The following is a 12,783-nucleotide window of genomic DNA, read 5'->3' as shown; positions in this document are numbered from 1 at the left end:
AAGCAAGAGTTCCTCGTATCTTCTACTAAGGATTTTAGGCCGGTTCTGTGTGTGAAGCACCTCGGTGAAACCTCCAGGGTGCTGCGGTAGATTTGTTTGTCAGGGCAAGAAAGTAACAGTAGATGAAGAATTGAATCTATGCCTCAAGGGATTTGTTGGGGGGACAAAGAATGGGGAAAACTGTTTTGGAAGCAAGCTGCATGCTAGTCCTGGGGCAAGGGACGGTGGTTGGTAAACCGGCCTCGGAAGTTTTATGTAAGTAAATACACCCCGGAGGGAAGCTGCAGGATGCCTGTGGACAGCTCTTTGCTATCCTCCCCTTGCTCAGAAAGTAGAGTCCAAGGCACCTGCTGGCTTTGACTGCTAGAATCTGTTTTCACGAAGCACGAATGACGTTGCCGACTCTTGTAATCCTATAATCCTGCACTAGAGGGTAAATCCAGCCCAGAGCGCAGGGGCCGTAATGAGCAGCCCCACACGGCAGCACATGTCCTTCCGGGCAGCTTGCTGGGTGCGTTACAGAACTCGCCCCAGGCTCTTGTCAGAAGTGGCGCAGAATGAGAAAACGCCATTAGGAACTGGGACCCAACTGATGCTTTTATTTCTGATCGCTAGAGGATCTTTGCTAGCCCTCACCTAGTTACCTGCTGCGTGCGTACGTACGTGTGTGTCTGTGTGCGTGCCGGACTCTCACACAGGGGCAGGGCACGTCCCTCCCTCCCCCTGGCTGCGTCAGAGGGAGCCGTGCCTAGGTCAGGGGAGGACACTAATGCATGTGGATCGCATGTCCACATCTGCAGGGGGAGGAACGGCGCAGATGCCTGAGGGTGCTTTGCGCCGCTGCCAGTTTTTAAAGGGAAGGTGAGCAGGTCCTTTACGCTTCCTCCTGGACACTGGTGCAGTGACGGTGGGTGAAAAGTAGCCGTGGGCATTGCAGCAGTGCAGGCAGCCTTGAACATTTCCCATGAACGTGCGAATGTCAGCAGCGCACGACCCCCTGCGGTTTAACCTCCACGAATGCGCGAGGCTTTCCTTCCGTTTTATGTGTCTTAGGAGCATGAGATTCTCTCTTACTCTGGATACAGAAGAAAGACGGAAGGAATTGTAACGGTGTTTGCAATGCTTGGAGAGGACGAGGCTTCTGCCTACCATCCAGGCCCAAAACGTTTCTCCTTCTCCGAAGGAGCAGCGTGTGCTAGGCTGGGAAACCTGGGAGTGGTGCACGACCCTGCTCCGACTTTCAGTATTTTGTGCCGAGGGAGAAAATGCTGGATGAAACCTGATCGTAGTTGAAAATCTCAGCTGAACTCTGATTATGTTCATTTCTAAGCGAGGCTCGTTTGCACGGGCCGGACGTTTTCAGCCCAGAGATGTGTGAGGGGCTTGCACGCGCGGTGAAACAGTTCCCCGCAAACCGGTATCCAAATCGTTTTAGGGGTTGTGAGCTCTGCTTTAGACTGGGCTGGGCCTGGCCGGGGGCAGGTCGCGTCCTCCCGCGTTTGTGCAACTCTTAACTAGTTACAGGCGCATCAGGAATGTTTCTGTTTCTGTTTGCAGCAAGGCCGGACCAGTGGAAGCCTCTCCCAGAGCCGTAACCCTCCCTGAAAGATGCCCAGTCCTGAGCACCTGCCAGGAGGGAACGCAGGAGCCGGACGATGTCACCGTGAAGAAAGTAAGTGGCGACGCGCACAGAGAGGCGATTTTCCCCGTCTTGCGTCTTCACTGGGGGGCGCACAGCCCCAGGCAAACGTAATGAGCAGCGGGCGGGATGCATCGCTTAAACTTTCAGTGTCCGGAAACAAAATGCATAAAAAAATAAATAAACCAACTCCTCACGCCGTAGATAGAGCGGGCAAGTTTAACCCCCCCCCCCCTCCCCCATTAACGCACAGATTACAGCTTTAGAAAATCGCTGCCTTAAAAGATTTAAATAAGTCCTGAGGTCAAAGAATGCAAAATGTTGTCGTCGTCCCCCCCCCCCCCCTCTCCAAAAGGTAAGAGCTTCAGGGGTGCATTTAGCATCCGCAGCCTGAGCGGCAGTGGCCGCACTAACCTGCCAGATCTTCAGCCACGAAGCACCTGCCTCGCTTTTCTGAGGATACAAAGCGTGTTAAGTGCTTTCAGACGTCTCCGGCGGGAGCGAAACGTGCATCCAGTTTTGAAACTTTTTTTTTTTTATTTCATGTGCATGATTTCCTACCCCCGGCTGAGTTATGCCCCCAGGAGCGCTAGTTTTACTGCGGCTAATGGCAGATGGGTTGTGAAACTGAGCACGAGCTCCTGGAAGCCGGGAGAGTCAGCCATGCCACCCGGGTCATCTTCGGCTTTACAGGACCTTTGAAGATTTACCCCTTTGACTGTTCTCTGGGCACCCCAGATCCATTTTATTTTATTCATGTGTTTCAAACTCCTCTTTTTAAAGTGCTACTTTTCTTTTGGCATACGTAAGCCCCTCGCAGAATTCGGAGCTGCAGCCGGTGCGGCGTCACGTTACGGCACTCCCTGTCATGGAATAGTGCTCCTTCAGCATCCCCTGCTCCTCAGCCCAGAGTTCGATTATTTGCAGGTATTCCTTGACCGAAGCAATTCCAAGTCTTATTCCGTTGCATTGATCAAGAGGAGGCTTAGCTTAAAGCGACGTTCACTGCCCCCTTTGTGTATGAAGGGATACAAACGAAACAGGACCCTATCTCAGAGAGCGCCATGGCGCCCACTGGCCGTTAACCCTCCTCTCGGCCGCGTTTGAGCTGCAGTCCCGTCGCGTTTAAGCGTGGGCTCCATTTTATTCTGCACGTGGCGGCCCTGTATGGGAGCCTGCCCCGCCGCGGGGGGGCCGGCGCTGAGACCCCTGCTGATCTGAACCACGGGTGAGTGAAATCTGCAAACCCATCGTTCGGATCTCGCCCCCAGCGCTCGCCGTGCGACCTTCAGGAAACCGCTTAACTTCAGTGCAAAGTTGGTTGCTCAGATATTTGAAAAGGGGGCTTGTGTAGCCCTAGCAAGTACAGCAGCATCCTGGTGCCCCATAAACCTGAAGTCTGATTATAAAGAAGTGTAAAAACTTAAAGTGAAAAGAAAAGACGAATGTTTCTCGTAGTGTTTGAGTAAATGAGAAGACGCACTCATTTTGCTTTTCGGCTGCCTTGCTGCGGTCCGGGGTGCGGGATGTATTTTTACTCTGTTTAGATAGATGACATTAATATTAATGAGGTAAGGCGTTAATATTAATGAGGTAAGGCGCTAGTGGCCCGCCCGACTCCCAGGTACTACGTTTACCTAAGAGTCGCAGCTGTCGGTGATACCCGGGCTTGTGATAATCTTTACTTTATCAGAGGTGGATCTGGAACGATTTCCTTCGTTACTATTTAAGCTTTTCTAAGCAGAATCGGGGTTTTTATTCTCCCCGCAGGTTCTTGCTCCTTTGGGCCCTCAGAACCAGCCTCGTGGCCACCCGAGGATTTTCTCCTTTATTTGATAAACTCGTTCCTCCCACTGTCTAGCTCAGCTGTTGACCATAGACCGCAGCTTCCTTTGCAACCTGGTGCACACGCGCCATAGATCTGGCCAGTAGGTGTCACTATGGTGCAATGGTTGAGACTCCCTCCTCTCCCACAAACTCGTGAATCCTGCCTCCACAGTATTCCCGGCCCTGGCCTGCCGAGAATCAAACCCAAGTCCCTCCACATGGGCATGCACAGCACTGCCACTGAGCTAGGCCTCTAGGTAGGACGTAAGGGAACAATCCTAAGAGCATCGTTTGTAGACGCACGTAGCAGGCAGAAAGTTTCTGCCACCAATCCTTGTCACGTTTCACAAGGTCTATAACCCTTCGTGGCCTGTTGGTAATAGTTTTTGAAGTGCCTTTCGTGAAATGTGCCATTCTCACTGAGACTCTGTTTATATATGTTTTTGTTTTTTTGTTAAGATGGAACTGATTTCCCACATTCAGTCCAAGCTGCAGCATCTCTCGGGCGAGAGGGAGCTTCTCCTTTCTGACATTCAGGAGAACGCCAGTCGTGGGGAAGAGCTGGAGGCCGTGGTGAAAGCAGTCTGCAAGCCCAACGAGTATGAACGTTACCGCATGTTTATCGGGGACCTGGAGAAAGTGGTCATCTTGCTGCTGTCTCTGTCCATGCGCCTAGCGCGAGTGCAAAACGCCATGAGCAAACTCAACGATGCAGCGGACGCTGAAGAGCGGGTAAGTCACGGTGGTATCCTAACACGGCAGATAATGCCAGGTTAAGACCCACCGGGCCCTGTTGCCGTCCTCTCTGGTTTTCGACCGCTGCGATAATCCTTCCTTGTGTAGGCAGTTTGCTTGTGTTTTGGCTTTGAAGATCTACCTAAGGCAGCTTACAATATCTGCAAACAAACTGTGAATCATCTGCTAACAGATGAATCACAGGCTGGGCCCCGATGTAATAATAAAACATGAGTTTAAAAAAAAAAAAAGTGAACTAAACTTTACTCACCTTTTCCTTACTCCTGCAGTAAAAATAGTTTTAACTCCTGATGCAGTGGGTTAAAAGAAAAAATAGTGCTTTAACCCGAAAATGTGCACCGAAAGACACAGCAATTTATGTTCACGCCACAAATTCTGGGTTCAGCGTCCCTTCTGCCTAGGAGTTGCATTGCTTGGGTTTGCCCCGGCTTGTGGTTGGGTTTATTGCCTGCTGGCACCTCTGGCATTATTATAGAGTTTAAGAAGGTTCAGGGTTGATGAAAACGCTGCCCCTTTTTCCAGGTGCGTTAAATTATTTATTTTGCACATCTCCACGGGTGGCCGCGAGGAAGCCACCAAAAACCTCTCTTTCCACCTCCCGTCTGCGGGTTTTCCCTGAGCCCTGTGGCGCGTACCCGCTGGGGGCCGAACCCTGTACTGTTTGCATGAGGGGATTAGAGAAAACGAATTTCCTTTTAGCTAGATAAAACGCGTTAAAATGGTAGGCGGCGGTTTCGGTCTTCGGGGTTGTTCTTGGTTTTCTTTGTTTATTATTTATGTCCGTGTGACGTATCTGCCTCCAGGTGGACTGAGACTCGTTTAAATGATCCGCGCAGCCTCCAATCGCTGATCCTCCTCTTTTTTTTCTTCTTCTTCTGCCTCTAGCAGTCCCTAGATGAACGGCACAAGCTTCTGACGAGGCAGCGGGACGACGCCAAGGATCTGAAAGAGAACCTGGACCGCAGGGAGCGGGCGGTCTCCGGCATCCTGGCCGGGTATCTGAGCAAGCGGCAGCTCCAGGACTACGGGCATTTTGTGAAACTGAAAACCTCCTTCCTGATCGAGCAGAAGGACCTGGAGGAGAGGATTAAATTTCACGAGGAGCAGCTGGAGAGTCTCCAGAAGAGCATCCCTCTTCCGTTCCTGGGCAGAACCTGACCCACTTCTCACAGACTTTGGGCCTGACTCCGAAAGTTTAAGGCTCTGAGCGATGGGGGGGGGGGGGACTCGACAGGATCCATTTTTAATTCTGTCCCCCCCCCCCCCAAATGGGTGGTCTCGTTCTTCCGAGCCCTGTTAGTGCCACGGTGTTAAATATCAAGAGAAGGTCCCGAAAGCGTTATCTCTGTGGAAGAAATAACCCCCCCCCCCCCAATAAGACTGACCGAGGATCATCTTATTGCAAGCGAGCGCATACTAAATTTAAATTGTAAACAAGCTGCCCCCCCCCCCTGCCGTAGCCGTCCCTTAGTTTTCTGCTTCTGGGATGGGCTTTTCGATGCAAAACAAAAAAAGCTTTCTCCCTCTAGTGAGGGGGCTGGGACCTGAATATTTGAAATGAGCAGCACCGTGGGAACCTCGGTGGAGGTCAGGGTGGGAGATCAAGAATTGCGAGCGCCGGGGTGAAGTGTAAGTGCAGCCGGACTGCGAGGCCCGGTGGGAAGGAATTGGACTGGCGCTGGGCCGGGGCACGCTCGGCTGCTTCCCATGACCTCCTGCACTCCCCTGGCCGGACTTCACCCCGGCCCACTTGAGCAGTACAGTCGGGCTGGAACTTGTTTCAGCTGCTGAGGTTGCAGCTTCTCCTGGAGAAATGTTGGTGGGTGAGGATGGGAGGGAAATGTCTTACCCTCTGTATCCTGCCATGCCGCTTACCTCATTAATGTGCCTGCCTGGCCGCCTCGGGACCGATGTGATCCCTCACTGGCAAAAAGGGTCCCCGTGGACTCCCAGGCAGTTACGACTGTGAACTGGCTTTACAAAAAGACCCCCCTCAGAGGCCGTGCTGTTAAACCACGGGATTGTCTGCCCTCGGGCAGCCTTGGAGCACCGGATGGGCTTTATTGCTGCCGTCCCACACAAAACTGGGAAAATAAAAAAAAAAGAAAAGACAGGAAGGAAACGGCCTCCGTGCAGGCCCCCTCCCCACTTGATTGCATTTGCTCTCTGTGACCTGTGAGCAGTGGGATTCCTGCCTGCTGGAGCCGAGGCTGCCAGCAGCCGTTTCTAGCTTTGATAAAACAGCCCGCAAAGAGTCCATCTGACTGAGCGAGAGAGAGAAAGATGTGGCCGCCTGGATTAGCCCTAGCGGACAGCGAGCGGGGGCTGTTTTGCAGGTTCTTCTGCCTTTCCCATGGTGAGCAGGGACCTGGAATCCCCCCCCCGCTCCCCCAGCCCAGCGTCCCTTTCACCGATGCTGTGGGCAGGTAGGGCCTTCCCTGCTGCTGCTCCTGCTGTGGGGGAGGCAGCGGGATCTGCGGGCTCGCCCCCTTCTGTCTGAGGCAAGAAGACACTTTTCATGTTCCCAGAGTCTGGATTAAGCTGGACAGGCTTTGGTACCGTGGAAGGCCTCGCGTTGAGATTTTTGGTCCATACGGATCTAGGGAATAACACTTTTATTTATTTTCCTAAATGTAAGCGCGCGAGGTCGCCGTGGCTGCGTGAGCTCGCCGGTGTCGGACAGAAGAGCCCTCTGTGTGCGGCCGTACCTGGCCCCATCTCCTCCTTGCATTACTCAGACAAGGCCTGGCCTGGACTTTTTGCCACTGTCTGACGGGCTCGGCCCGCACGTCCGTCGTGCGGTGTGGCGATTTGCACCTGCTTCCCTTTTATAATCCCAGCCTTTTGGGGGGGGGGTCAGGGGAGCGCATCCTCTGGCTTCTCCTCCCTTTCCTGAAACACGAGGGCAGCCCTGGGAGAAGGGGGGTTGGGATAAAACTTGACACCTGCAGCAGTATCCATGGGAGCCACAGGCACTAACTGAGCATTGCAGGCCCTGTGTGTTAAAGGGGCCGCTCCCTGTCACAGCTTGTTAACATTTTAATAATGACTGCTTTCACAGTTAATGCTGACAAGGCACTTACATTAAACTTATTTATGGTGTGTCATGTTGAACTGCAAACAAAATTCTTTTAAAATGACTTTATATGTGATGTGATGAACTAAGGTCATTAAATGTACATTTTTATGAAAATGGTTGTGTTTTTTGAGCTCTTTCTTTCCCAGTAAGGGATTTCATTCTTGGTGTGGAATTTGTGACAGGTCCCTCTTATGGCCTAAGAGGCTAGGGTTGGCAATGATCTGGGGTTTCCAGGCTGCTCCAGACTGCTGCACCAGGTCCAACGGCTTTTACCAGGCTCCAGCGCTACAGGGGAAAATTGTAAAAAAAAACAAAACTAAGTATGATACTGTAATAAGCTTAATAACGTTTCTGACTGCTGTTAGTAAATGATAAACACTCCAATGAAGAAGGAAAGAGTGAGTGGCCATCCAAAAGAGAGAGAGAGCTGGGAGCTGTGCTCGAGTGTAGACTGAGCAATTGATCTTTCTACAGAGTAATCGGGAAAAAAATGTCAAACGACCGACAGGGCGACCTGGTCACCTGAATGCGGCGATTCTGCAAAGCGAGAGCCATCACTCCACTCTGTCCACGGTTGCTTTCCTGCTGGGACTTTTGAACTCCCAGACCCCAGATGCAATTCCAAAAATCTTTCATCTTCGACTGTTTTTTCTTTTCGTTTTTTTGGCTCGGTCCTTTTATTATCTTATTTTGTAAATATTTGAGTGAAGTCTTTCCAGCTGATTTAAGACCTTTCAGTCAGCTTCTCGGGGCAGAGTTTGCTCTGCGCTTTATCCTGATGTAAACTTTCACAACAGCTGTCTGACTTTCTTCATTTTTGCTTTTTCTGTTCCTGTGGCCTCAGCCAAAATGTCAAACCAGAGTCCAGTACTGGCCCAGTCTCACCAAGCAGCGTCTGCCCTCGACAAAGGAAAACCAATCTTTTGCTGCCAGTGCTTTTTTTTCCCACCCAATCAGTCAGCTGTACCTGCTCCAGTCCTCACCCATGCTTAGGAATTCAGGCTATGGGGTGATTTTTTTCAAAGCACTTAAGACGTGTGTAAAATTAGCATATAAGCACATAAGTAGGTTGTACTCGCATAATCTTTTATAAATGTCAAAAAAAGCATGTACATTACATTTTGCACACATGTGCACACGAAAAAACAGGGAGGGGGGAGGGGTGCTGGAGTGAGGCCAGCAGTTACACAGGTAAGTTGCTATTTTATAAGACAGGGCCCATACATTTGACAAATACTTGCACAATTTTTCCCCTGCTAATTATCCTGCATAATTGATATCAGACCTGTTTATTGGGTACAGTTGGCTGGGGGGGAGCTGCAGAAGGAGCTGGCAAACTGGTGGAGGAATCAGGAAAATGTTAATTTCAATTATGCACACGTTCTAAAATATTTATTTGGTATGATTACTTAATTACGTTACAGATCAATATCACCCAATGGGATGTGCAATAAATACATTGCACAAATATTACAGCAACCCCCCCCCCCCCCCCAACACGCTTCTTCACCCATAATCCCCTGCGAGCAGCTCCTTGACTGCTACCAGCTGCCATGAACCAAGTCTTGAGCGATTTACGAAATGTCATCCGATCATTCCCAGCTCTCCATCCCATTCCATGAACGTGGAATTGCAGCCAGGAAGGACCTGTTGAACAGTCGCAGGTGATGAAATGCCGTCGGGAGAGATTTCTCTTAGCCTCCGGCCATTTCAAAGCACCCTTCGCTTGGGAAGGGCACCGCTCTTTAAAAGCCAAAACAAGATTTTTAAACCTACCAGGATCCTCGATTGGCAACCAATGCAGCTGCAACAACAAAGGTTTGGCTGAGATTCTACGGGATTTACAGGCAGTCGCATTCTCAATCACTTACAATGTCTGAATTTTCTTTTTTGACACTTCCCAAAAGACTCGCATTACAATAATCTGGTTGGGATAATATCAGAGCATAAGCCATAGCTTTCAAAGCAGACAGTTCTAAATATGGTTTTAGCTGTTTTAACAGTTCCATTTTAAAATAACTACAAGCAACCTAAGTCAGGATCCTCTCCATAGAAAGTTGAGAATCTAACACCACCCGCAATGAACGGACCTCTTCTTCTTAACAAGAGAACTAGTAGTGACTTGTGTGCATAAATCAGGTTTTATGTAAACAAGGCCTACTTTATTTTCACGCATAAAATATATATGGATATATTTTTTTTAGATTAGTGGGAAAAATATGCCCATTCAATGCATTAAACATATTTGCACGTAAGCATACGTCTGCGCCGTGTTGCAGGAAACGTATGTGCGTATTTTATAAAAAAGCATGCATCGGCTAGGCACAGGTTATAAATTAGTCATAGATCATGGCGCAGCTCTACATGCAGATAAGTTGCCAAATATACGTGCATGTCTTACAGCAACTTACATGCCTGCTGGCCCTGCTCCAGAGTCCCCTTTTTTTACGCATACAAATATAATGTAGGCGTGTACTGTTGGAGGTTCATATTCAAAAGACATTTAGACAGATAACATAATAGTTATCCATCTAAATCACTTACCTTGCTATATTCTGCCCGTATCTGCCTAAATTCTAGCTGATTAATAAAGTTAGGGGGGTAGAATTTAGCCGGATAAGTTAGGGGCAGCCAGGGCTGTAATTTAGTTGGCCAAATGAACCGGCCTACTCCGATATTCAGTTAGCTGGATGACTTAGTGTGGTCGAGTCAGCTAACTAAGGCTGGGATTTTCTAACGACGCACAGCTCTATGAATCGTGCGGGGCGGGCCTGCGATAGCCGGCAGCGCTCACATCTCCCCTGTGCGATCACTGCCGGCTTTCGTACCCAATAGCGCCATCGTAAAAGCTGGTGCTATTGGGCACGAAATTGGAAGCGAAAAGGCTCCTTACCTTTTCGCCGTCCGTGCTGTCTTCGCGGCGTCTGCCCCGGTGCCTCCCCGACTCCTCCCCTTCCGGTGGCTACTCCTCCCCGATCTCCCTTTTCGCGTGTGCTGGCTTTAGAAAATAACCCCCTAAGATGGCCAGCTCTATTCAGTAGTGTGGCTGACCTGTTGATGCCTCCAAAGCTTGCCGAATAAGTTTACCTAGCTAACTTTGCAATCTGGCCTCCAGGTGTATAAAAAATGATTACTTACATGAGCTCAGGCTATATATATTTTAAATGTTTTCTGGTTTTTTTGAGAGCTTTTAATTGGATGTTTTCCCTTTTTTATATATAGTTTTTTTGCTATTTTATTGGTCACTTTGGTTTTGCGATTTGTGCTTCACTTGATGCTTTCTTGTCTCAGTTCTGCAGTCATCATTTCTCCTTGATCTGGCGTATTTTTGAGGCCTTTTCTGAAGATACCTACGTGTAGTGCAGTAAATACTTTTCCAATCTCTGTGGGACAGCCAGACCTCTGCAAACATCGGTTTCACCAAAGTATGCAATTTCTGAAAACAACGGTGCCTTCTGCTCCGTGCACAGATGGAATCTGCTGAGAGAGAGAGAGTGTGCAGGGAAAGAAAATGTGGGTCTGAATTGGTGCTAGAGCAGACCCAACAAAGCATGAACCGAAAAACCCAACCAAGGCTGGTCTGAAGGCCTTGGATCTCATCGCCAGCACTTGGCTTGGGCTTAGTTTGCAAAGTTCCTGAGCCATGTAGCTGCTCAAATATTTGACGATATTTAGAATGTGGCTTTTTTTTTTCTCAAACTGCCATTAAAAAAATATATATATATTCATTGCATTCGGAAGCGCTTTGGCTCTGGCCTGTAGCTAATATTTTGCACAGTCAGATCCTGCTGGTTTAAAGCAAATCACTTATCCTCCCTCCATAAGATCTGTGAAAATACTTTTACCTGGTGAACTCAGAACACTGCTAGTTAAACACTTGAAAACGATGTTGCATAGTAATTATGTCTCTTAAGGTATGTGGTCTGGCTTCCTCTGTCACAAGGGTAGGAACAGAGCAATGCTGTGGGTGTGGGTGGGAACATTGGTGTTTTATCTGTAAATCTTCCCACTCCAAGGTTGTAGGAGCTGAGCCTATCACACAGCCGTGTCTGCAAGAAATGAATACCGGAGAGTGCTGGGATCAGCACTGGGGAGGGCCTGGTTCCTGGCATGTCAGCACGAGTCCCACACCTCGGAGCTGCACCACCCACCTCTGAACAGTTCGGCTGCTAGGCTCGCAGGCTAAGCAGAAACCTTCTTTTAATCCGGCACTGTTACCCTGGGGTGAGGGCAGAAAGAACAAACGGCTGAGGGTGTGACCTATCACCGACTGAAAGCATGAAATGCCACGAATATTCAAGCCCAATATTTGTAGGAGCTGATGCAGTCTTCCTGGTGCCATTGGGCCTACGGGGCCCTACGGCAGAAACCAAGGAGTGCCCTGAAGCTCTGCCTCAGCGACCACTCAGCTTTGGTCAGGGGTCCTCGGGCAATGGTCCTGTCTGCTGCCCCCGGAAACTGCCCCCATTCTATACTGAAGGGTGCAGTGAGAATCGTTTGGAACTACCAAGGGTCCGAAAAACCAAGCCTGGAATTCAGTAGCTAATTACGAGAGGAATACAAGGATTTTAATAAGGCTTTGGAAGTAGCTGCATCCTGTATGGGAGGGACATTGATTTTGACTTGAATGAAAAGTCCTTTTCCTGATATAATAATGCGAGTAGGTTGTGAGCTCTGCAAGCGGTGGGTTCTAATCTGCATTTGATTCCTGTTCTCTTGCAGTAATAAATCGATACGTGAGCCCACCTGTGCAAGTCAGGAGTGTGATACCCCGGCCTTTGCACTGAGCGAAGGTCAGGGCAGCGTGCACGGGCAATTGGACGTTTACGGTTCCTTGGAGATGAAAGATATGGAGGCGGATGCAATAAAGTGCGCATTAAAATTCCTGTCCAGCCTGGGCGCCCGTCATTTGATGCGTGCACATCCACCTCTCCTGGGTGCCCCATGTAATATGTAAATGAGCCGCTGTGCTAAAACGGATGTGCCAGGGATACATTGTGTGTCCCTAGTGCATCCTTGGCATTGGGCACCCAGGAGCCATAGCTGTGCCACGCATCCTTTGTAACCCACGATGGGGAATTTCCCGGCACAATATTACATGGCCTGGGCGGGCACATTGTGTGCCCAGAAATGGGTTTTTTCCCTCAAGCCTTTTTTATTTTCCAGGACGCTGCTTTCTGTGGCTCCTCTTACTTATATGGCCACGATCCTAGGTAGGAGGAATCATGGAACAGTACTTTTTGGTTTTAAGTAGAGGCCTTGATGCACTGCAAGACTTTATGTCCTACTTAGGGCCAGGTGTAACGTTTGAGGGGTGAAACCGTGCACCTTGGGCAGACTGCAGTTTTTTGCATTGCAAGGTAATAGCTAATAACCTCCTCTATGTGGCATTTGCATGCGACGAACACCATTAGCTCTGCCTTTGCCTGGACGCGCGTTTTGGAGGCGCTGATCCCCTTACTGCAGCAGGGGTTATGGACCT

General features: G+C 49.5%; 1 protein-coding gene across 12 annotated transcripts in view; it reads left to right on the top strand.

Moving 5' to 3' along the window:
- SHROOM1 (shroom family member 1) overlaps positions 1 to 7,415 on the top strand; it is a 47,822-nt gene extending 40,407 nt beyond the window's left edge. For 11 of the 12 annotated variants that reach the window (XM_029583412.1, XM_029583409.1, XM_029583411.1 and 8 more), the window contains 3 exons: positions 1,558 to 1,672; positions 3,926 to 4,198; positions 5,108 to 6,378. In XM_029583412.1, coding sequence (XP_029439272.1) covers positions 1,558 to 1,672; positions 3,926 to 4,198; positions 5,108 to 5,380 — 661 coding nt within the window. In that variant the 3' untranslated portion in view covers positions 5,381 to 6,378. Of the gene's footprint in view, positions 1 to 1,557; positions 1,673 to 3,925; positions 4,199 to 5,107 lie in introns of all 12 variants that reach the window. The other variant, XM_029583419.1, reaches the window with a different exon arrangement.
- The last annotated feature ends 5,368 nt before the right edge of the window (positions 7,416 to 12,783 follow it).

The sequence above is a fragment of the Rhinatrema bivittatum genome, chromosome 18 (genome assembly GCF_901001135.1).
Source record: "Rhinatrema bivittatum chromosome 18, aRhiBiv1.1, whole genome shotgun sequence".
Classification (NCBI taxonomy): domain Eukaryota; kingdom Metazoa; phylum Chordata; class Amphibia; order Gymnophiona; family Rhinatrematidae; genus Rhinatrema; species Rhinatrema bivittatum.
Note: the sequence above shows the minus strand (reverse complement) of the source record. Positions and strands in the feature narration are given on the sequence as shown.